Source organism: Cavia porcellus, unplaced genomic scaffold, assembly GCF_034190915.1.
Source record: "Cavia porcellus strain 051 isolate PalLab524CR breed Dunkin Hartley unplaced genomic scaffold, mCavPor4.1 scaffold_25, whole genome shotgun sequence".
Lineage (NCBI taxonomy): Eukaryota > Metazoa > Chordata > Mammalia > Rodentia > Caviidae > Cavia > Cavia porcellus.
Genome location: NW_026947508.1, coordinates 286,081 through 305,921, shown reverse-complemented (window position 1 = coordinate 305,921; position 19,841 = coordinate 286,081). Strand labels below are relative to the sequence as shown.

At 56.8% G+C, this 19,841-nt stretch overlaps 3 protein-coding genes across 8 annotated transcripts; all 3 read left to right on the top strand.

The window, feature by feature from the left end:
* Positions 1-69: 69 nt before the first annotated feature.
* Sdf4 (stromal cell derived factor 4) lies at positions 70-9,283 on the top strand. 3 transcript variants are annotated; one of them, XM_063235264.1, is made up of 7 exons: positions 70-258; positions 2,790-3,289; positions 4,027-4,163; positions 4,676-4,789; positions 6,533-6,691; positions 6,910-7,085; positions 7,806-8,410. In XM_063235264.1, exons 2-7 carry the CDS (start codon positions 2,979-2,981, stop codon positions 7,953-7,955), a joined length of 1,047 nt encoding a protein of 348 aa, XP_063091334.1. In that variant the 5' UTR covers positions 70-258; positions 2,790-2,978; the 3' UTR covers positions 7,956-8,410. The 3 variants fall into 3 exon arrangements, with proteins under 3 accessions (XP_063091334.1, XP_063091335.1, XP_003461572.1); XM_063235265.1 differs by lacking the exon at positions 7,806-8,410 and adding an exon at positions 8,461-8,643 and having other exon boundaries at positions 71-258; XM_003461524.5 differs by lacking the exon at positions 7,806-8,410 and adding an exon at positions 8,545-9,283 and having other exon boundaries at positions 78-258.
* A 183-nt stretch (positions 9,284-9,466) lies between these two features.
* On the top strand, positions 9,467-13,761 carry Tnfrsf4 (TNF receptor superfamily member 4). 4 transcript variants are annotated; one of them, XR_010042837.1, is made up of 7 exons: positions 9,467-11,227; positions 11,393-11,515; positions 11,983-12,084; positions 12,401-12,467; positions 12,989-13,230; positions 13,308-13,450; positions 13,541-13,761. XR_010042837.1 is itself a non-coding variant. In XM_063235269.1 (7 exons), exons 1-7 carry the CDS (start codon positions 11,107-11,109, stop codon positions 13,672-13,674), a joined length of 915 nt encoding a protein of 304 aa, XP_063091339.1. In that variant the 5' UTR covers positions 9,467-11,106; the 3' UTR covers positions 13,675-13,761. The 4 variants fall into 4 exon arrangements, 2 of the variants coding, with proteins under 2 accessions (XP_063091339.1, XP_063091340.1); XR_010042836.1 differs by having other exon boundaries at positions 13,531-13,761; XM_063235269.1 differs by having other exon boundaries at positions 13,325-13,450.
* Positions 13,762-13,913: 152 nt separating this feature from the next.
* Positions 13,914-17,526, top strand: Tnfrsf18 (TNF receptor superfamily member 18). Its single transcript, XM_063235272.1, has 5 exons — positions 13,914-15,605; positions 16,151-16,270; positions 16,668-16,755; positions 16,874-17,076; positions 17,147-17,526. Exons 1-5 carry the CDS (start codon positions 15,461-15,463, stop codon positions 17,269-17,271), a joined length of 681 nt encoding a protein of 226 aa, XP_063091342.1. The 5' UTR covers positions 13,914-15,460; the 3' UTR covers positions 17,272-17,526.
* The last annotated feature ends 2,315 nt before the right edge of the window (positions 17,527-19,841 follow it).

Genomic DNA, 19,841 nt, shown 5'->3' with positions numbered 1-19,841 from the left:
CAGCAAGGCCGGGGCTGGCCGTCACATGCCCGCGCGCGCCCTTCTCACTGGCCGTCTTGGGGCGGCCGCGCGGGCGCTTCCGCCCACAGAAAGTATGGCGGCGCCGGTGTCCGTTAAGGAGACCGCCCCCGTTCGCCCCACCCCCGGCTGGTTTGCCTGCCTCTTCCCGAAAGAAAGATGGCAGCAGCCTGAGCTGAACGGCTGCTGGCGTAGCGGACGCTCCGCTGCGCTCTCTGGACCCGGCGCTGCGGAAGGCCGGTGAGTGAGGATGTCTGCGACCACTATGCACTACAGTCCGGGGCCTCGCAGACCCACTCCAGGGGCGGACCTGGAGGCCGAGATGACTGCCTACCTGGGTCGGGCCGGGTCCCCGGATCTGGCCTCCTTCCTCACCCGGTGTCTTCCTGCCAGAACCCATGGTGCCGCAGGAACTGAGGCTGGAGGGGTGGGGGCTGAGTCCCAACCAGGAAGTGGCCGGGGCTCAGCGTCTTTGCTTGGGTTTCACCGTCGGTAAAATGTGCGCCATGATCACTGGTAATCGTGGACTGCCTTGGCCTCCGCGGTGGGTCTGGCCGGCGCTTAATTTAGTGCTGTCTCTAAACCGTCAGAGCTCTGAAACAGTCGTTTTCTCCAGAAGTGAGCTCACGGATGGTGAAATACAGAAGCCCCCCTATCCCTAGGGGGCCCGGAGCCTTAGGTTGTCGGGAGCCCCACTTGGGCTGTGTTTTCCCCGTACATAACAGTGGCAAAGCTTAGCTTATAAATTAGGGCGAGGAAGAGATCAGCAAAAATAGTGAATAATAAAACAGAACGGTTGTGACAGACTTTAATAAAGTAACTAAATGTGCTCTAGGTATATATTAGAGTCTAGGTAAATATTAATATTTTTAGAATGCAATTGACTGCAGATACAGTGGAGAGATAACGATGTGGCCCCACTGAAGGTGTTTCCAGCTTGTTTGTTGAGGGTTCATTGACTCCTTGTTAGAAACTGGCCACACCTGCTCCTTGAAATCCTATCTTGTGGGATAGGACACTGTCCCTGAGCAGCTATCCGCTATTTGAGTCTTGCTGTTACTGTAACCATAAGGTAGATGACTGCTGTGAGAGGATGGGTGGGGTTTCACTCCTCATGCCTGACATTTATTATTTAGGGTTACACTTTACATATAACAGGTTGTAATGAGCTATGCCGTGTCATTCATCAAGATAAGCAGGACTGAGGCTCTTACAAGGAATAAAGTGCAAGGCAGATAAAGTGAAGCATGCTTATAAATCCAGCTAGAATGCTGAGGCAGGAGAATTGGACGTTTGAGTCCAGGCTGGGGAACTTAGTGAAAACACTGTCTCAGAATTTTAAAAAATGTCTTGAGATGTAGCACAGTGCTCCTTGGGTACAATCCTCAGAACTAGGGGAGCGGGTGTGCGAGGGCTGGGGGGGAACAAAGTACAGTCTGTTGCATCTAGCATGTATTTTATGGCTGTGGTTAGTGAGTTAACACCAGAAGGAGGTTGTCTTGGTTCTTCCTCATTGCTTCCCTGGCCAGGAGAGCTGGGACAGAGGAGTAGAGTCACGTCTGTGGCAAGAAGAGACAGCCCTCAGCAGCTCTGTAAACATTCAACAGTACATACTTTGGAGTTCCCTTCCTTGGAGGACCTCAGGCTCTTCTGGCTCCTGGAAGGCTACAGTTCTTCCCCGGGCCATCATAAGGGAGTCCCAGACATCATCTTTGTCCTGTTTGACACACCCAGAGGCAGCATTTGTTGAGTGTCTTTTGTGTGCAGTGATACAAGGGTACAGAAGCTGAGTGAGATAGGATCCTTTCCTGGCCAGATCTGCAAGTTGTAGGACAGGAAACAGCTGCACACACGCTGGGCACCACCTATTCCTGGGGGAGGACTGGTAGGTGTGCTTGCCACTTGGACAGACTACGGACAAAGCAGGAGTCCCTCTGTGCCAGGACAGACTTGCTAAGTACTTGAGGTTCCTGGTATGTCTCTGGAAATATGAGTAAGGACATGTGTGGGTACATGTATATGTGGGACAGTGCCCAATCCTTTCAAGGTCTTGGGGTAGAGGCCAGGAAGTATCCAGATTCTTAGTGTGAAACTAGAATTGGTAAGGCTAGGTGACACCCAAGGTCACAGCCCTCACAGTGCTCAGGTTGGGCCCTGGAGAGTGAGTAACTAGTCTTATGGTAAGTTCCGTGACAAGGGAGGAAGAGTCGCACAGTGACTGCAGTGTAGGCTGCACTGTCTGGAGCCCTGTCAGTCCCTAGAGGTGGTGTCAGCTCTGAGGAGACAGAGCTGGAAACCCAGTGTTTTATTTATTTGTTTTGTGTTTCCTGTACATTGAACTGCTGGCCTTTGCACTGAGCTAAATTCCCAGCCTCATCCCGTTTTTTGTGATAAGGTCTACTAAATTGCTGAGTTGCTCATGTTATGTTCAAAGTTTTGATTCTCCTGGCACCCAGTGTTACAGAAAAATGAGCCAGCCATGATGGTGCACACTTGTAACCCCAGCACCCTGAGAGACTGAGGCAGGAGGATTGAAACCTTAAGCCTAGTCAGGAAACTTAACGATTTAATGAGACCCTGTGTCAAAGCAAAAAACTTAAAAAGGGAGTTGGAGGTGTAATTCAGTGTGAAGGCCCTGGGTTCCATCCCTGTACTAGAGGAAAGAAGTGTGTGGTCTTATCCTATAAGTAAAGCCTTTTGTCTCAGGTTATAAAATAAGCACATTTCCTGAAGTGTTTGTACTAAGTGATGAGTCTTCGCTTTTATTCTAGGCACCTAACTGCTTGCTGGGATCTGAATTTATCTTCAGCTTTCCAAGCAGTCAGCCCGTGGCTGTGCTGGCCCTCAGAGCCCTTGGCAGTGCCAAGGCTTGGATTTGATCTGTGATCTCCCTCAGAACTCTGCTGCTCCTGGCTCCACTCCTGGCCTACACCTTGTGCACCACTCTACAGCCTTGCCTCATGGCGATGGCTTCCAGGCAGGCCCCTCTCTGTGGCCTGGCTGTGCACTGCTTCTGGCTTCTGGGCTTCATCCTTTTGATGGAGGTATCTGCACGGCCGGCCAATCACTCATCCACTCGAGAGAGAGCAGCCAACAGGGAGGAAAAGGAGCTCCTGCCCCCAGATCACCTGAATGGGGTGAAGCTGGAGATGGATGGACACCTCAACAAGGATTTCCACCAGGAGGTCTTCCTGGGGAAAGACGTGGGTGGCTTTGATGAGGATGCAGAGCCACGTAGGAGCCGGAGGAAGCTGATGGTCATCTTCTCCAAGTAGGTGCTGTGCTTGGGTTATGTTTCTTCCCGTGAGGGAGCACGGATATGCTCTGACTGGGTGCAGCCTGAGCAGAAGGTCGAGCTGGCACTGGAGTCTTGACGACACCCTGGGTGAGCAGGGGCCTGGAGAACCAGAGCTGGGCAGTGCCCAGTGCCTTGTAGCCCAGTGTCTGCCATGGCCACTTGTGGTCTGTCACGAGAGAGGTCACAGCAGCTTGCAGAACCAGTGGCCAGGGACTGCCTGTAGACAGGCTCTGCAGGCATGGTAGCTCCTGGGGCTCTTCTGACTGCCTGGTCTGTGTGTTGTGGATTTCTGTTGTCTGACTCCTGGGTCTCCTCCCTTCTTAGACACAGTGTTAGGGCTCTGCAGGGCCTTTGCCCTGAACCCTGAAACTGTGTATAAGGAGTGATCAAGTGATACAGGATGTTGAGAACATGTTTGGAATCCATGGTTGGAGGGGGAGGTTCGGTGATGATTCTGCCTGTTGTGCTTTGAGGGGTAGCTGCAGACTGAACTACCCATCTCCTCACTGTACCTGAAGCCCCTGCTGTCCTCCAAGTCCCCCAGCAAGTTCCCCAGGCCTCTTGGATTTGTGTGTCCCTGCCAGGTGAAGAGTATCACTATTTGTGGCTGGGTTGCAGCTACCTGTGTTGGCCCAGGGGCCGGCATACCCATCTTTCTGTCATGGGTCCTGGGGGCCTTGTCTGACCTCTGCTGCCATCTGCCCATCTAGAGTGGATGTGAACACAGATAGGAGGATCAGTGCTAAGGAGATGCAGCGCTGGATCATGGAGAAGACAGCTGAACACTTCCAGGAGGCTGTGAAGGAGAACAAGATACACTTCCGGGCTGTGGACCCTGATGGCGATGGTACAGGGCCTGTGCCACCGAGTGGCACAGGGGGCTTTACAGTGGCAGCAGTGTGCCTGGCCTTAGTGGGAGAGGCCTACTGGACAGGAAACTGGGCTGGAGGACAGCGAGTGCAGGAAACTGGGGAGCGGCGGCCCTAAGCATAGGCTGGGGTGCCCATCTCCACCAGTGTCAGTTCTTCATGCAGGGTAACATGTATAGGATGTGAGGACCCAGTTGTTTTAACTAAAAACTGCATAGCTTGTTGCTAGTTTAGAGCTCCTTCCTGGTGCTGTTCCCACCACGTGCAGCCAGCCTGCATCTCTGTTGGCCCTGAGGGATGGAGGCCCCTGGTAGCTCTGCAGGTTGGAAAGTGGGTGCTGGGCACTGGGAAGGACTGGGAGTTGGGCTATGGTCTCTCCACCCTGAGACCCCTGCCCTGGCAGGACACTCAGGGAAGGTCACCTGTATCTTATGGCTGCCCATGGCTCAGGAATTTTAAATGTGCTGACAGTTACCATCTGCCCTTTTAGGCCATGTGTCCTGGGACGAATATAAAGTGAAGTTTTTGGCAAGCAAAGGCCACAATGAGAAAGAGGTTGCTGATGCGATCAGGAACCACGAGGAGCTGAAGGTGGATGAAGAGAGTGAGTTCCAGGGTCGCCGTGCGGGCAGACACGTCACCAGAGTGGTGGAGGGACTCCAGCTAGGCGGGTTGAGCCTGTCGGGTGGTGCGAGGATGTGTGGGTCATACCATTGTGGGGCTGTGTGACCCAGCGGGGGTGATGTCAACTGTTGAAAGATAGGCAGCCAGCACTGATGACACTCTGGCCTGAGCGCTGCCTGGGTTTGGCAGAGCAGTGTCCATCTTGCACCTCTTGGTGTCTCACTCACCTGGTAGAGCTCCTTTATGACTGACTGAGTGTGTCATTACTTGGTTAGGCCCTAAGGAGGACTCCAAGGATGTATGGAAAGGACAGGGCTTTGCCCTGCCTGGAGGCTCAAGGCCTGAGGCTTTGCTTTGGAGGGAGCAGGGACTCAGTGCCACCATGGGGAGATTCAATGGAGAGAGTGCAGCCTGAGCAGAGCCCTGAGATGGGGTAAAGGGAGAGGAGGCCTAGCAGAGACACGGAAAGAGCAGTGATAGTGGCAGGGGCAGGCAGAGCCTTGGGGCCCTCTGAGGGACCCCACCTCACTCAGGAAACCCTCACGTCAGACTGGCACGTCAGACTGGTGGGAGGAGGCCCTCCCAGTTAAGACCTCAGCTGTCAGTTGTTGCTGCTTCCACCTCCCACACCAGTGGAACCTGCAATCCTTCCCCAGCTCTGTCTGGTGCAGCTTGGGGCAGGGGCAGGACCTGTGGTGCTCTCATCTGCTTAGTCATTTGTGGTCTGTCCTCACATTGTTGTCCCATGGGCCTGGCCACACAGGGTGAGTGTGTTTGGCACTGTGCTCTGTGTCTTTGGTCTTTGGTGTGCAGCTTACTTGAGCAGAACGGAACCAGAACCCTTTCTCAGGAGCACCAAGACGTCCTGTGGTCACTATTTTCCTTGGTGTTTTCTGTATTAGTCTTGTTTTCTTCAGGTGAGGTCTTGCCACATACCTAGGTTAGCCTTGAACTCCTGAGCTTCAACTGTCCACCTGTGTCAGCCTCTTGAGTTGCAGAGCCGACAGATATGGGCCACCACGCTGAGTACTCACTTCCTTTAGGTTGTCACAGGCTAGGCTGCTGGTCAGTGCTGACACACGGTGGTCATTTGGTGTCTGTTGTGACCAGAGGGTGACGGGTCTGGAGCTAAGCTAGCTGCTTCTCAGAGGCCTGGATGCCAGGACTTGGTCACTGGTCACTGTGGGTCCCAGGTTGGTGGAGATGTTGTTTCCGCCCAGGGGAGCTCTGTGTGCAGTGTCAGTCATTTCTAGAAATGGGGTTTTTTCTGCTTTGTCCTCCGTGAAGCACTGCACGTGGAAGAGGTAGAGGAACAAAACAGACACCTTTGTTCCTACAGACATTGCCAAGGGTGACTCAGCCTTGCCCAGTTTCCATTTCTGCCAAGAACAAGCAGCCAGGGGTGTACCCAGAGAGGCGGGGTTCTGAGCTGCATTGGAAGGGTTCTTAGCTCTCTAAAGGGTCCTGGGCTATGTCAGGGTTCTGGGGCATGCTGGGGGATTCTTGACCACACCCAGGGGTCTGGGCTGTGTCTTGGAGTTCTGAGTCATGTCTGAGAGAGCAGTGGTATCGAGGGTCAGAGCTGTGTCAAGGGGCTATGTGTGCCCTTCTGAGGCCAGCTCTTTGGTAGGCTTTCCCACATGTGGGCTCAGCACTATGGAACCTCCTACATTTGGGTGCTGGAGCCTGCATGCTGGGGTGCCCACAGGCATGCCTCTCTCAGCACAGGAAGTCCTTGAAAACCTCAAAGACCGCTGGTATCAGGCGGACAGTCCCCCTGCGGACCTGCTGCTGACCGAGGACGAGTTCCTGTCTTTCCTTCACCCTGAGCACAGTCGGGGCATGCTCAAGTTCATGGTCAAAGAGATCGTCCGAGACTTGGGTAAGGCAGTGCCCTTGCCAGGCTGTCACCCACAGGTTCCAGGCTAGAGAGGGTGGGCCAGGCTGTCCCGATCTCCAGGCAAGCCCTTAAGAGATAGCTGTGGGCATTAGGCCAGAATCTAACAAGTCAGATGTGGTAGCTGCCCCACAGATGTCTCCTGTGAAGCCCTTGCAAGTTGTGTGTCCTCTCGCCCCCTCTTCCCACTCCCGTGTCCATAGACCAGGACGGCGACAAGCAGCTTTCTCTACCCGAGTTTATCTCCCTGCCGGTGGGCACAGTTGAGAACCAGCAGGGCCAGGACATGGATGACAGCTGGGTCAGAGACAGGAAGAAAGAGTTTGAAGAGCTGATTGACTCCAACCATGATGGAATTGTGACCATGGAGGAGCTGGAGGTGAGTGAGGGCCTGTTGCTGAGACAAAATACCCAGCGCCCACAGGTGAAGGAGGTCAGGTTTATTGTAGGTTACCATGTATAGAGGCTTCAGTTCATAGTTGGCTGGTTCCAAGGCAGGGTAGCATGGGAGAGAGGCATCCCAGAAGAGAAGCAGTTCATGGTGGGCAGGAGGCAAGGAGGCAACAACATGGTGAAGTAGCCATGAGGAAGCAGTAGCTGTTCTGTCCAGGCTGCATCCCTCGAGGCGCAGGTGCCGTTCACACCCATGGTATGTGTCCTCAAGACCAGTCAGTGGATTGACTTAGTGATCACACACTCTTAGTCCCAGCATCACACACTCGGGTCCAACCACCTCCGAAAAGCCCTACCGAGGGCCACATGAGGCTTTGGGACATCTAGACATGGGACATCTAGACACAGCTGTAACAGGGCCTGCTTGTGTTCCGAGGATGGCCCAGCCTGGTGCCTTCAGCTGGATGCCTGTGCTGAGGACAGGGAACTGGCCCTGGGCGGCTGTGGAGGGGCTGCCAGGGGCTTGGATGCTTGCTTGACAGCCTCTCTGCTGTGTGGCCCCAGGGGACCTGGGGTGTGAGGGCTGGTGTTTGTGCTGAGCCCAGCCAGCCCTTGCCCTGATGCCTGGCCACTGGGCTGGAAAACAGCACTGCCCATAGGAGGTGTTTTTCCTTTTTGTTTTTTGGTGCTGGGGATGGAACTCAAGGCCCACATGTACCATGGAAGCCATCTGCCCCTGAGCTGCACCCAGGCTCGTGTTGGAGTTCTGGTCAGCCCCAGTTCTTCTCTTTTTCGGGGGAGTGGTTGGGAATTGAACCCAGTAACTCACGCTTACCATATCAGCCCCAATTCTTGAGTGACCATGAGGCTGGCTGCAGCTCTGAGGACCTTGGAGCAGGGCCACCTTCTGCCATGTGGGTTGGAACCCCCACCCCTTCCTCCTAACTGTTTCCACTGAGCTCCTGTGTGGGTGCTGCTTGGGCTTGTTTTTGCTGCTGTTGGGTGAGTCATTTGGGTCTATAGCAGTATGCTCTGGCTCTAGCCAGGTTAGATACAGCAGGGGTTGAAGGTCTCAGCAGCACTAGGGTCTCAGCAGACAGCTAAGCCTTCCCTGCCCACTGGCTGAGTCACTCTCTGCTCAGAGCTTCTTGGAGGCTCAGGCAGGCAGCCTGCTTATCCTTCTGGAACATTCCAGAACATGTCCACAGTCGGGCCAAGGGTAGCATTTTAAACCAGGACCTGCTTCTGTGGGTAGTCACTGTGCAGAGCCAGGTCACCTCTCCCTAGAAGCAGAAAGTGCTGTCTTTCACCCTGTTGTGATGTTGGCGGTAGTATTTTGCGACTCTGTCCCGCAATGACAGGGAAGCCGGGGCTGGATCCCATTGGGGCTGTGTGGTTATAGCGTGCTTGGAAGGGGCTGTTGATTGTGCCTGGCTGCACTGCAGAACTACATGGACCCCATGAATGAATACAATGCCCTCAACGAAGCCAAGCAGATGATTGCCATTGCTGACGAGAATCAAAACCACCACCTGGAGCCCGAAGAGATCCTCAAGTACAGCGAGTTCTTTACAGGCAGCAAGTTGATGGACTATGCCCGCAACGTGCATGAGGAGTTCTGAGTTCTGTGGCCTGTAGTCCCTCACCCCCAGGGAGCCACAGGCCAGTGCAGCGGGGACCAGCGCCTGTCCTCTTGTCCAGGGCCATCCCAGTACCTCCCTTTCGCTGCTGCCCCTGACTAGGACTTGGGTTCAGCTGGGCCATGCTGTGGCCTGGGGTTATTAAAGTTGTGCTTAGCAGGCTCTGTTCCTCTGCGGTACCTGTCCCCATGGGCCACCTCCTGCTCTGTCATCTGGCATTGTCTGTCCTCCCGTGCCTTGACTGCTGCTTCTGCTTCTGAGAACTGCTGAGCCCTGCTAAAGGCGCTGACCACGTCGGGGTGCGGAACTCTCGGGCCACCACCGTGGGAAATCACACAGCTCCTGCCATTTCCTTGAAAACTGAAAGATTAAGATGAAAGCAGACGTACTTTGCTGGAAATGAGTAGCCAGGCAGTGCGGAAGACTCCTCCTCCTTCCTGGGCTGGGGCCAGGGTGTGTGGGGTGGGGTCTTCCTCAGCTTGCAGTCTCAGATTTGTCACGGGAATCAATTAGTTTACTTTAAAATACAGTTGCCTTTTTCTCACTGCTGTATTCTTTTGGTGAAAAAAAAAAATTTGCGGCCAGGTGGCTTCCACTTGAAGCCTTTGAGGTGGGCGATTTGGTGACAGAGGGGTTTCTGGCTTTTGCTGAATGTTTTGATTCTCCTGGAGACAGAAGTGAGGCTGGGGTGTGATGGTTGTGGCTGCCCACCTGAGGCCTGTGGGAGATAGAAGGGGGCTACACAGGGTGGGGAGCTCCTGCCAGCTCTGGCAGAGTTGGATTTGGGGTTTGCACAGGCTGGGCCACTGTCTAGTGGAGGGCTGGCCCAGAATTGTGCACCCATACAGGACACTGCCACTGTACGTCAGGCACCCATCACCTGATGGGTGGTGGCCCCGTACCCTTCCAGTTCTGTCCTTAGCTTCAGTGTTGTCCTGTTCTGCCCATGGGTCTTGCCATGCAGCACGAAGGGAGCTGCTGGCTCTGGAGCTGTGCTGGCACCTGGGCTGGTTTCCAGACAAATGACTTCAAGGCCAGGCTGGGCACGGTGGCAAGAAGGCAGTGCTTACACCTTGGGTGTAGGCTGCCCCACAGCCGTTGCCACCTGCCCCTCTGTTTGGTTGTGGCCTTGTACCAAGAGGTTCACAATCCTTGGGTGTCCTGGCATCCAGAATCTTACCCCAGGGAAATGTGGATCCAGGGGTGCAAGCCCAGTGTGCAGCTTGTCTGGTCCTTCAGAGGCTATTTACCACTGTTCTGGTTGGTGCCTGAAGGGCAGCAGTTTGTGGGGCTGTGTGAGCTTTCTGTGCCCCAACTATGCTGAAGGGAAGGATGGGGCCCTTCCCTGCTTCCCACTGCTCTGTCTTCCCTGTGATCTGGAGACCCTGGGTAGACACTGTAGGGTCTTGCAGGAGCGCCAGTGCCCCATACAGACACTTCGAGGGTGGATTGGGATGTACCACAGGTCAGCTGTGGGCAGATGTTGGCCACTCAGTATGCAGTGTCACAGGCTGCAGGGACCAGAGTGGCAGCCAGGGAAGGAAGGCGCAGAAGGACTCCCCAAGCCACAGAAGGACTCTTCGAAAGAAGGCTTCTCTCGTGTGGGAGTTGGGGAATGAAAACCAGATGCCCCTTCTTTGAGAGCCCATGGGGTGGGACTGGAGTGCACTGCCTCTCCATCCGGGGCTTGGAGAGGATACCTATAGAGTGGGCCCTCTGCCCTCCGTCAGCATGGTTCATTTGGGAATTTCCCCTAGGTGGGCCAGGACCTCTGCTCTCACCTGTACCCTGGGGGTGGGGTATTTCCAACCTCTCCCTGCTGCATGTCCTGGGAGGAGGCCTGGGGTCCCCCGCCAACTGGCAGCATTAACTTAGGGATAGATGAAGGGCACAATTTAATAGACACAGAGGGACATAGAGGACCCTGCAGCCTCCTCCAGCTTGGGGATCCTTCAGGGCAGTGTAGTATTAGGGGTCTGCATATAAGAAAGTGCAATGTGTGTGCATGAGTACTTATCTCCAGATTCCTGTGCACCCCATCCTTGCTAAGTTGTCGACAGGAATGCCCAGGGGTGCCCATCTTTCTGTCCTGCAGGAGTTTCCTAAACTGAACTGTTTTAGCAGTTGTCTCAGCATGGTCCTGTTCCCTGGATGGCCGGGGACCAGAGTTTCTAGGAGTGAGGGGACACACGTATACATGTCCCAGTGTGGTGCGTGTGGGGGAGGGAGCAGACTCACACGTTCGCACACCAGCACAGCCTGAGCATGCTCATGCACTGGCCTCCCGCCCCTCCCCGCCCTTCCCCCAGAGCCCTTATAGCCACATCCTCCAAGGAAAAACCCAGACTCCTGTGAACGTGGCTGAGGATGTGCGTGGGGGCCTGTGCCCTTTTGCTTCTGGGGCTGATGCTTGGCGCCAAGGCTGGGCACACCTGTGTCGGGGACACTTATTATAACGGCTACATGTGCTGTCATGACTGCCAGCCAGGTGAGTAGCCTGGCCTCAGGCTGGGGACATGGTGGTGAAACAGGTTCAGCGTCCTGGGGTGAGTGGACTTGGGCCTGCCAGGAGGGGCGGGGCCAGAGGTGGGGCCAGCAGCCGGGCCTCTGCAGGCCCAGCCTGGGCCAAGTATGCCTGACTCGGCTGTAATAGGTAACAGGATGGTGAGCCGCTGCAAAGGCACTGTGGACAGTGTGTGCCTCCCATGTGAGCCTGGTTTCTACAATGAGGGTGTCAACTACGAGGCCTGCAAGCCATGCACGCACTGCAACCGGAGTGAGCCCCCACCCCACCCTGCATCCTGCCCCTTCATCTAGCAAGGGCATGGGCACAATGGGCATCTACCTTCCAGGAGCCTACAGAAATAAAACCAGACTTCCTCAGGCTGCCCTCTCTTGGGTCCCCGGGGCAATGAGGGCTCTCCCAAGCAATACTCTTCCTGGGCCATGTGGAGGCCTGGTGGGCTGTGTGTTCACCACATGGTCTGTCTTGAGCTGGATGGGGCAGAGTAGGGCTCTTGGGGGTCCTGAGTCAGCTGCTATGGGCAGCTGACTGGTAGAAGCTAGGGCTATCCCTGGGGTCATGTGATCAGGAGAGGCAGAGGACAGGAAAGGGTATTTCAAGAGAAGGGTGGGGAGCCAGGGCCTCCCTCAGGGGTGGCAGGGGGTCCTGGGTGAGGCTGCACCTTTGGTGGGAGGCAAACTAGTTCCTGGGCCATGTCCAAGCCCCACCTAATCCCCCAGGAAGTGGAAGTGAAATCAAGCAGAACTGCACAGCGACGCAGGATACTGTCTGCCACTGCAGGCCTGGCACTCAGCCTTTGGATGGCTTCAAGCATGGAGTTGGTGAGCGTCAGGGTGGCCCTGGTGGGGCAGCCTGTGTTTGCAGGGCTGTAAGTGTCCATGGACCCTGGTTTTTCATATAAATGGGCCACGTCCCCACTTCACACAATGCCACTGGTCCCAGCAGGCTGGGCCAGGACTGGGCCCTTGTTGGCTCACTAGCTAGGCCCAATGCCCAAGTGTGGGCAGGGAGGGGTCACTCTCTCTGTCTTCCACTCCCCATGGGGTGAGCACCCAGCCCTGTGAGCCCCACCTCAGTAGCTGCAGTGTCCAGGCCCCTGGCACCATCAGGCAGCTGAGAGTTTGGTGTCTGCTGCAGACTGCAAGCCCTGCCCTCCTGGCTATTTCTCCTTGGGCAGCAATCAGGCCTGCAAGCCCTGGACCGAGTGAGTATAAATGGAGAGAGGGAGGACCCAGGGACCTGGGAGAGGTCAGGAGCTGGGTATGGGGCCTGGTCATGCGGTGGGCCCGGTCTGGGACCAGAGAGCTGGTGGTCAGGGGTTCCTGGGGTCTGTTCTCCAACACTGACCTTGCAGAAGTCCCTGTGGTACTCTGTGTGTGTGTGTGTGTGTGTGTGTGTGTGTGTGTGTGTATGGCACCCAGCAGGGCCAGCAGTGTGAGTGTGAGACCTCAGCCCTTACCCTGGGAGTGTGCCAGGCTCTGTCACCCACTGCAGGCCACTTATCTTCTTTAGCCTCCCCAGTAGATGGGCAGAAGTCCCTGGTGGTTTGGGGATACTGAGGCCCAGCTGAGCAGCATGGGCTGGGGTGATGTGGTGAGCCATAAAAGGGAGGCTGAGGCCTGGACAGGGGTCCTTGGCTGCCTCTGGCCAGAGTCTGAGGCTCCCTGTGGTGACCAGTATGGACTCTATTACTATCTCAGCCTGATCACCTCTCCCTGCCCCCAGCTGTGCCTCAGCTAAGAAACAGATCCTGAAGCAAGGCACCAGCAGTTCAGACGCCATCTGTGAGGACAGAAGTCCCTTGGCCACACTGCTCTGGAAGACCCAGGGTCCCATTGCTAGGCCCACCAAGGCCAGCCCCACCATGAGCCGGCCTACCATGGCCCAGGCCACCACATCCAGGCCCACCACAGCCTGGGCCAGGACCTCTCAGGGACCCTTCATGCCACCCTCGGAGGCTCCCAGGGGTGAGGGCCTGCCCAGGAGGGGAGGAGGGAGAGGACAGAAGGCTACAAGCTGCCTGCTGGCCTCCTGGACTACTCAGCTGACCCCTCCTTGCAGGCCCGATGCTGGCTGCCATCCTGGGCCTGGGCCTGGGTCTGAGCCTGCTGGTCCCGATGGCCGTACTGCTGGCTTTGTTGCTATACCGAAGGACCTGGATGCCTCCTGGTACCCCCAAACCCCGTGGTGAGCAGCAGCCATGGGCCTGTCCTGTCTCCTAGAGGGTAACCAACCCCCACAACTTCTCACTCTGTCCTCCTCACCAGGGGGAAAAAGCTTCCGGAAGCCCATCCAAGAAGAGCAGGCTGATGCACATTCTACCCTGGCCAAGATCTGAGCAGCGCGAAGGGCTTTGTGGGTGGGGTGTCCCAGGTGCAGGCTGCTGGCCTGCGCCCTCTGCGCCGTTCTAGGTGCTGGGCTGGCTCTGGGTACTTCTACGTATGTTGTGCATACTACCTGCCTGGATGGCGCCCCAGTAAACATGCTGGCAACCTTGAGTCTGCAGTTGACCTCACCCTCCTTGGCTGGGGCAGGGTCTCAGATCAGGTCGGGGTGGAGTCCACTCAGAGTGAGGACAGGGTGCGAGGACCCTGACAACACCAATGAAAAAATGCTGGGGGCCCAAACCTGGCACCACTTCAGAGTCCAGAACCTCCGCTGCAGGAGACCCTAAAGCCTGGGCCTCTCGGGGAGCTGACCAGAACAAGGAGGGACCTGAGTACTCTACTTACCAGGGGCCCCTCCTGGCCTCTGCAACTGTTGGAGAGAACCCAGCACGCTTCTTTCTCTTTAGTCCCCAGCCCTACCCCTCTATACCTGTTAAGGGGCAGCCCAAGACGCCCCCCCCCCCCGAGTCTCTGGTAGTGATGGCCACTGTCCCCATGTCCTTGAGGGTGGGAGCATTCCAAGAATCAAGCACTTTGGAAAACAGAAGACTTCCGCTTGAGGCCCAACTCTTGTGTTTTTTGTCTTGTGTTTTGAGTCAGGGTCTCACTGTGTAGTTTAGGCTGGTCTTGAACTTACTGTATAGCCCAGGCTGGCCTCAAACTCATGGTGATCCTGCTTCAGCCTCTTAAGTGCTAGGATTGTAGTCATACAACACTATGTTTGTCTGCTTGAACCAAACTTTGTCCCTTGAGTCCTGTGGCATGAGCAAGTGTCCATAGCAGTCTTGAGGTAGGGACCCAGATGTCCACCACCAGCAGATTAGACATATGAACTACAGTAAGTGCAAGCAGCTTTCAGGGACAAGGAAGGTGCTGTGACCCCCACTCTGAAGTCCCAGGGCCCTAGAGCTGCCTTTGGCCTTGGGGGGCCTCAAACGTCTGGGAGTCAGAGCACCTGTCAGGATGGGTGCCTGGCAGACCTATGTAGGAAGCATCAACCAGGCCAGCAAAACCACAGGGCACAGGCGGGACCAGGTCTTCAACGCATGTCCTGTGTCAGGACCTGTCACAAGTCAGAAACACCTGGGTGCTGAGTGGTCTCCACTGTACTGTGAGGGTCCTTTAGAGTCGCGGCCTGATGTCATGCAGGGTGAGGGGCATCCTGTCAGCTACAGCCCCAGGCACAGGACTGGCACAGAGAAGCCGGACAGCTTGGCCCTGGCCCTGGTTGCTCAGACACCTCTTTTCACCCCTTGGCTTTCTCTGCCCCACCTCTTTCTCTAAAAATCTCAAGTCCCCTCCCCTAAGGGGAGCAGCCATCCAGGGTCAGTCCAGCCCTCCTAATGAGCTCCCAGAAGGGGTCCAGGGCGCCCCAAGCCAGCAGGACAATTCCAGTGGGCACCCAGAGAGGGGGAAGGTGGGATGGGAGGAGGGGCTGGGCACGGCAGAGATGGCCACTGGATGCTGGATGCTGAGGCCTGGAGGGTGAGTGTAAGGGCGGCTTTTGCCTTTGCATCACTGAGGGCTGGAAGGGTTTCATTTGCCAAAGAGCTTCCCAGGCTTCTCAGGAGTGGGTGAAGAGAAGGGCTAGAGTCTGGAGACTGAGGGGTGAATGGATTTATCCCACCACTCCCTCCCTTGATGCAGAAGTCCTTAAAAGCCCCAAGGAACACCTGTGGGTTGCCCCCAGGAAGCCACATTGGTGGGTGTGTATGTGTGTGTACAGAGGGCCGGAGGTGGCTAGGAGGCGGGTCTGGGCGGAGCCAAGCGGTCAGACACTAAACCTCCAGGGGCACTGGGCCTAAGTGCCATGGGGCTGCGGGCAGCCCTGTATGGGCTCGTGCTGCTCAGCGTGCTCAGCCTTGGTTGCTGTCTTACCGAGGGCCCCTGTGGCCCAGGCCGCTTCCTGAACGGGACAGGGATCAACTCAAGGTGCTGCAGCCTGCATGCTCTGGGTGAGGCTGGTGCATGGAGTCAGGGATGGATGGGCTTATGGCAGTCCAGGAGGGTGGATGGCTGGTGGGCAAAGTGAGATCCCAGAGGGAGGCCAGTGGCCTGAAGGCCCGGAGGGAGCAGGGCAGGGCCTCAACAAGAGAGAGCCACTCCCTGCTCAGCTTGGGGCCCCAGCACCCTCTTCTGCCCTGCTCACTGTCTCTGACCTGCAGCCTCGGATGAAGGTCGTCTGGGGAGGAAGATCACAGGAAACTGCCCTGTCTGCCACTTGACTGTGGGGAGAGTGGCACTAGCTGTGCAGAACCTCTGAGGTGTCCCTGGGCCTGGGAGGGGGCTGGTGCAGGAGTCAAAGGGCTTGTGGGTCACCAGGAAGCCTCCGGTGATGGCTCTGTCCAGCAGGTACGTGTGACATTGTATGTACTCTGGGAGCAGCTCAGAGAAGGGATGGCCAGGCCAGGTGTGCAGAGGAGCTGGACCAAGGCCAGAAGAGGTCCTGGAGAGGACGGGGCTCACACAGCTGCTGAACACCTGATCTGTCCTCACCCAGGCAAGGCCCACACTACAAGGGATTGTGAGTGTATCCAGCCGGAGTATCATTGCGCTGACCCTGAGTGTGGGACCTGCAAATACCACCCTTGCCCACCAGGCACGGAGGTGCAGCCTGAAGGTGAGGGCAGACCAGGGGTTTGACCAGTGGCCGGGAGCCAGGTGTCCTCCAGACAGGGCACGAGCACCCTCAGCATCCCTCAGGTGCCTGTGGTTGTTCAGCTGTGTGGGAGCCTTCAGCCTCTTAATCTGGGTTTTCCCTGCTGTGAAAATGGGGGAGGGCAGGGCTTGCTGCTCTCAGACCCCCCACTCTGCAGTCTAGGACCTGCCATTTCCGCTGTCCATTGACACAGGAATAGGTGGATAAGCCAGCCCTGGAAGGCCATTCATGGATGCTGACTGTCCCAGATGCCAGTTCTGCAGGCATCAGAGACCTCTGCTGGATGATGACTTGTGGGGTCAGACCCCTCTGTACTCATCCCATCAACCCAGAGGCCTGTCTGTCTGTCTGCTTTCAGGGAAGCTCAAATATGGCTTCACGTGTGTCAGCTGTGCTGCAGGGACCTTCTCTCAGGACCGTCAGGGCCGCTGCAAACCTTGGGCAGAGTGAGTCCCAAGTGGGCACAGCCAGGCAGCCCAGTCCTATATGAGGGAGCCTCTCCTGTCCCTCCCAGTGGGGCTGCTCCAAGGGGCAAGGATGACACCTTCTATCTTTGTGTCCCAGCTGTGGCCAGTTTGGGTTTCTCACTATGTTCCCTGGAAACAAGACTCACAACGCAGTGTGCCTCCCAGGGCCACTGCCTATGGAGCTCCACAGCCAGCTGACCACCATCCTCCTTGCTGTGGCCTCCTGCATCCTTGTCCTGACTACTGTCCAGCTGGGCTTGCACATCTGGAAACTGAGGCAGCAGCCCATGTGGCCCCAAGGTCAGTTATGTCCTAGGGAAGTGGGAGGGAAGCTGACGCTCCCACTCCTGCTGACCAAAGCCCCCTGCAGAGACCCAGCCTCTCCTGGAGGTGCCACCACCACCTACTGAGGACACCTCCAGCTGCCAGTTCCCTGAGGAGGAGCGGGGGGAGCAGCTGGAAGAGAAGGGCCGGCGAGGGGAACAGTGGGTGTGAGACCTGGTCATCCCCAGGAGCAGCTTCACCTGATCTGGACCCTCTGGAGCCTGGTGCTGCTCCCTGGGATGGTGGAAATGGGTGGACGATGGGGCTGAGACATCAGCTACATAGAAGAGGGGTGGCCATGGTGGAGCTCTGTGGCAGGGACAGTGCCACAGCTGCCTCCTCCCTCTATAGGGTGGCCCTCTGGGCTACAGTGTCTATGGCCAGACCTGGCCACAGCCTTGTTCTCAATAAACACTTGTGCAGTGACCAAGTGGACATGTATGAGGGGCAGGGGAAAGAGCAGAGAGCAAGGGACCTTGTACATCCAAGCCCAGGTCCCCTGCCCATGACACAAAGGTTCTAGGGGGCTCCAGAGGCTTCCTGTTGGTGGGGTCTGTGCTGGCTACCTGGTCTCTCAGCTTAGCAACGCCCCCCCAACCTGTCTGCCTGTGCTGGGTAGCTGTGCACATTGCCCCTCTCCATACCCATAGAGGCTGGTTTCTGGCTGTGCCCTGGCTGTCACCTTACTTTACTCTGCCATCAACCAGGGCCTGTCCTGTGTCTACCCCAGGATCCTACCACCCCCCTGGTGTGAGGTAGCCTCTAAGCCCACTCCTTCCTGTCCACCTCTCTGGGGCTCAGCTCTAGGTCTCTTCCAGCTCAGGTACTCCTGGAGAGATCCGGTAGTAAGATCTGGGTACAGCTGTTGTGGAAGCACAGGCCAGTGGAGACCAGTCTCAGCAGTGCCCTTGAGCCTCCACATGCCTAGCACGGTCCCCTAGGGTGCCCTAGGACCCCCCCCCCACCCCATGAATGCCTTTTGGTCTCACCTGCCCTCAACCCCCATTAACTCTTGATTCCACGGGCTGTGGTGGCCCAGCCTGCAGTAGGCAGGTGTAGTGGGGGGCTCCACTGTCCTAGGAGTGGCAGTCACAGCCCCCACCCCCGCCCAGATTTGGGAGAGTGGAGGAGGCTCATTCAGTCCAATGGGAGTGGAGGACACTGGGACTCAGAACATGAGGAGCTCAAGGGCCACCGGACACCTGGACATGTGCCAGACAGTGGATGCCCATTTGGCAAGTGCTCTGGGGTTGCCAGGGACCCTCTTCACTGTGGGGCTGAGGAGTTAGGCCTACACTGCCAGCCGGAAGGGGCTTGAGTTGCTTGTTCCCCACAGGATACCATAGGGGCTTCCCCAGAAAGCACTGAGGCCTGCTGACGGTGCTGGAAACTCCTCAGGATGTCACCATGGGGCGGCCAGTGACCAAAGCTGGTGGGGAATTCCACAGGCAGCCTGGCACTTCTGTGCCCTGGGACTGCCCAGCCCCCACCCATAAGTCTCCTTGCTTGCCAGCTAGGTACGGCCCCAAGGCAAGAACTGGGCTGAAGGGCAATTGGGGTGATGGGGAAGTTTCCAAGTTCCCAAGCAGCCCCGGATGCTGCTGCAGGAAGATGCTGCCTCTGAGGCCACCCGTCAGAGCCACCACTTCCTGAGCAGCAGCTTGCCCTCTCTTGCAGATCCTGGTTGCCAGGGGCACTGCCAAGTGGCATTGTAGTGGGAGACACAATGGTGAGAATCTGGGCAGCCCAGACCAACTCCAGATCTCATGGTAGTCCCTGGGAAACCCGCCCCCCAACCCCCAGGAGCAGCTCTCCTGCTCTTCCGGAAACCGCAATCCCCTCCCCCAAGTTCTGTGTTCAGTCTGAGATAAGGACTTAAAGGCCACCTCTAATTCCCAGAAGTGCTTCCGGCCACAGCTGGCTGCCCACTAAGCATCCACCCTCTTCCTGCTGGAACGGACCCCTCCCTTCATGCAGTCTGACTTGGGACCTGCAGTGGGGGTAGAAGAAACCTTTCTCAGACAGAACTGGACACCACCTGTCTCAGGACACCTGCAGAGGACCCTTGAGGGCAGATGGCTGTCTTGGCCTCAGCTTGGGATGAGTTCCCCAGAGCAGGTGACCAGCTGTCACTTCTGTTTCCTCCACCCACTGACCTCTGAGCACGGAGCAAGGCCTCATCCCTGAGGGGCTACTCTGGCAAGCATGACCTGAGGTGGTGGGCAGCAACTGTGTGGCAGGTGGCAGACTCTATCCTTACCTGTCCCATCTTCCCAGGGGCTTGAGGGATGGGGTCTCTCCAGAGACAGTAGCTGGGGGGATGTTTTGCCCCTTTCTGGAGACACTTTTCTAGCACAGAGGAGTTGGGGATGTGGAGAACCCTGTGGCTATTTGGCATGGGTCTCAGCAGACCCCAGCCCCTGGATAATGGAGGCCCAGTGTTGGCCCAGTGACATTCTGCTGGTCGACTCTAAGACAGAGGGTGGGGGCAGGGATCCCCAGTCAAAACTGGGGGCAGCCTGACCCTGTCCTGCTAGCGAGGACACCACTTGAATCCCCTGTCCAACAGGCAACCAACCCCTGGATTCAGCCCTAAAAGAGGTGGAGGAGAAGCAGAGGGTGGGAGGAGGAAGACAGGAGAAGGGGGACAAAGGGCAAGGAGAGGGGGCGAAGACACTTTCACCCTGAGTACCCCATGAGGCCAGCCTGGCCCTGCTGCTGCTGCCTGCTCCTCAGGTCCT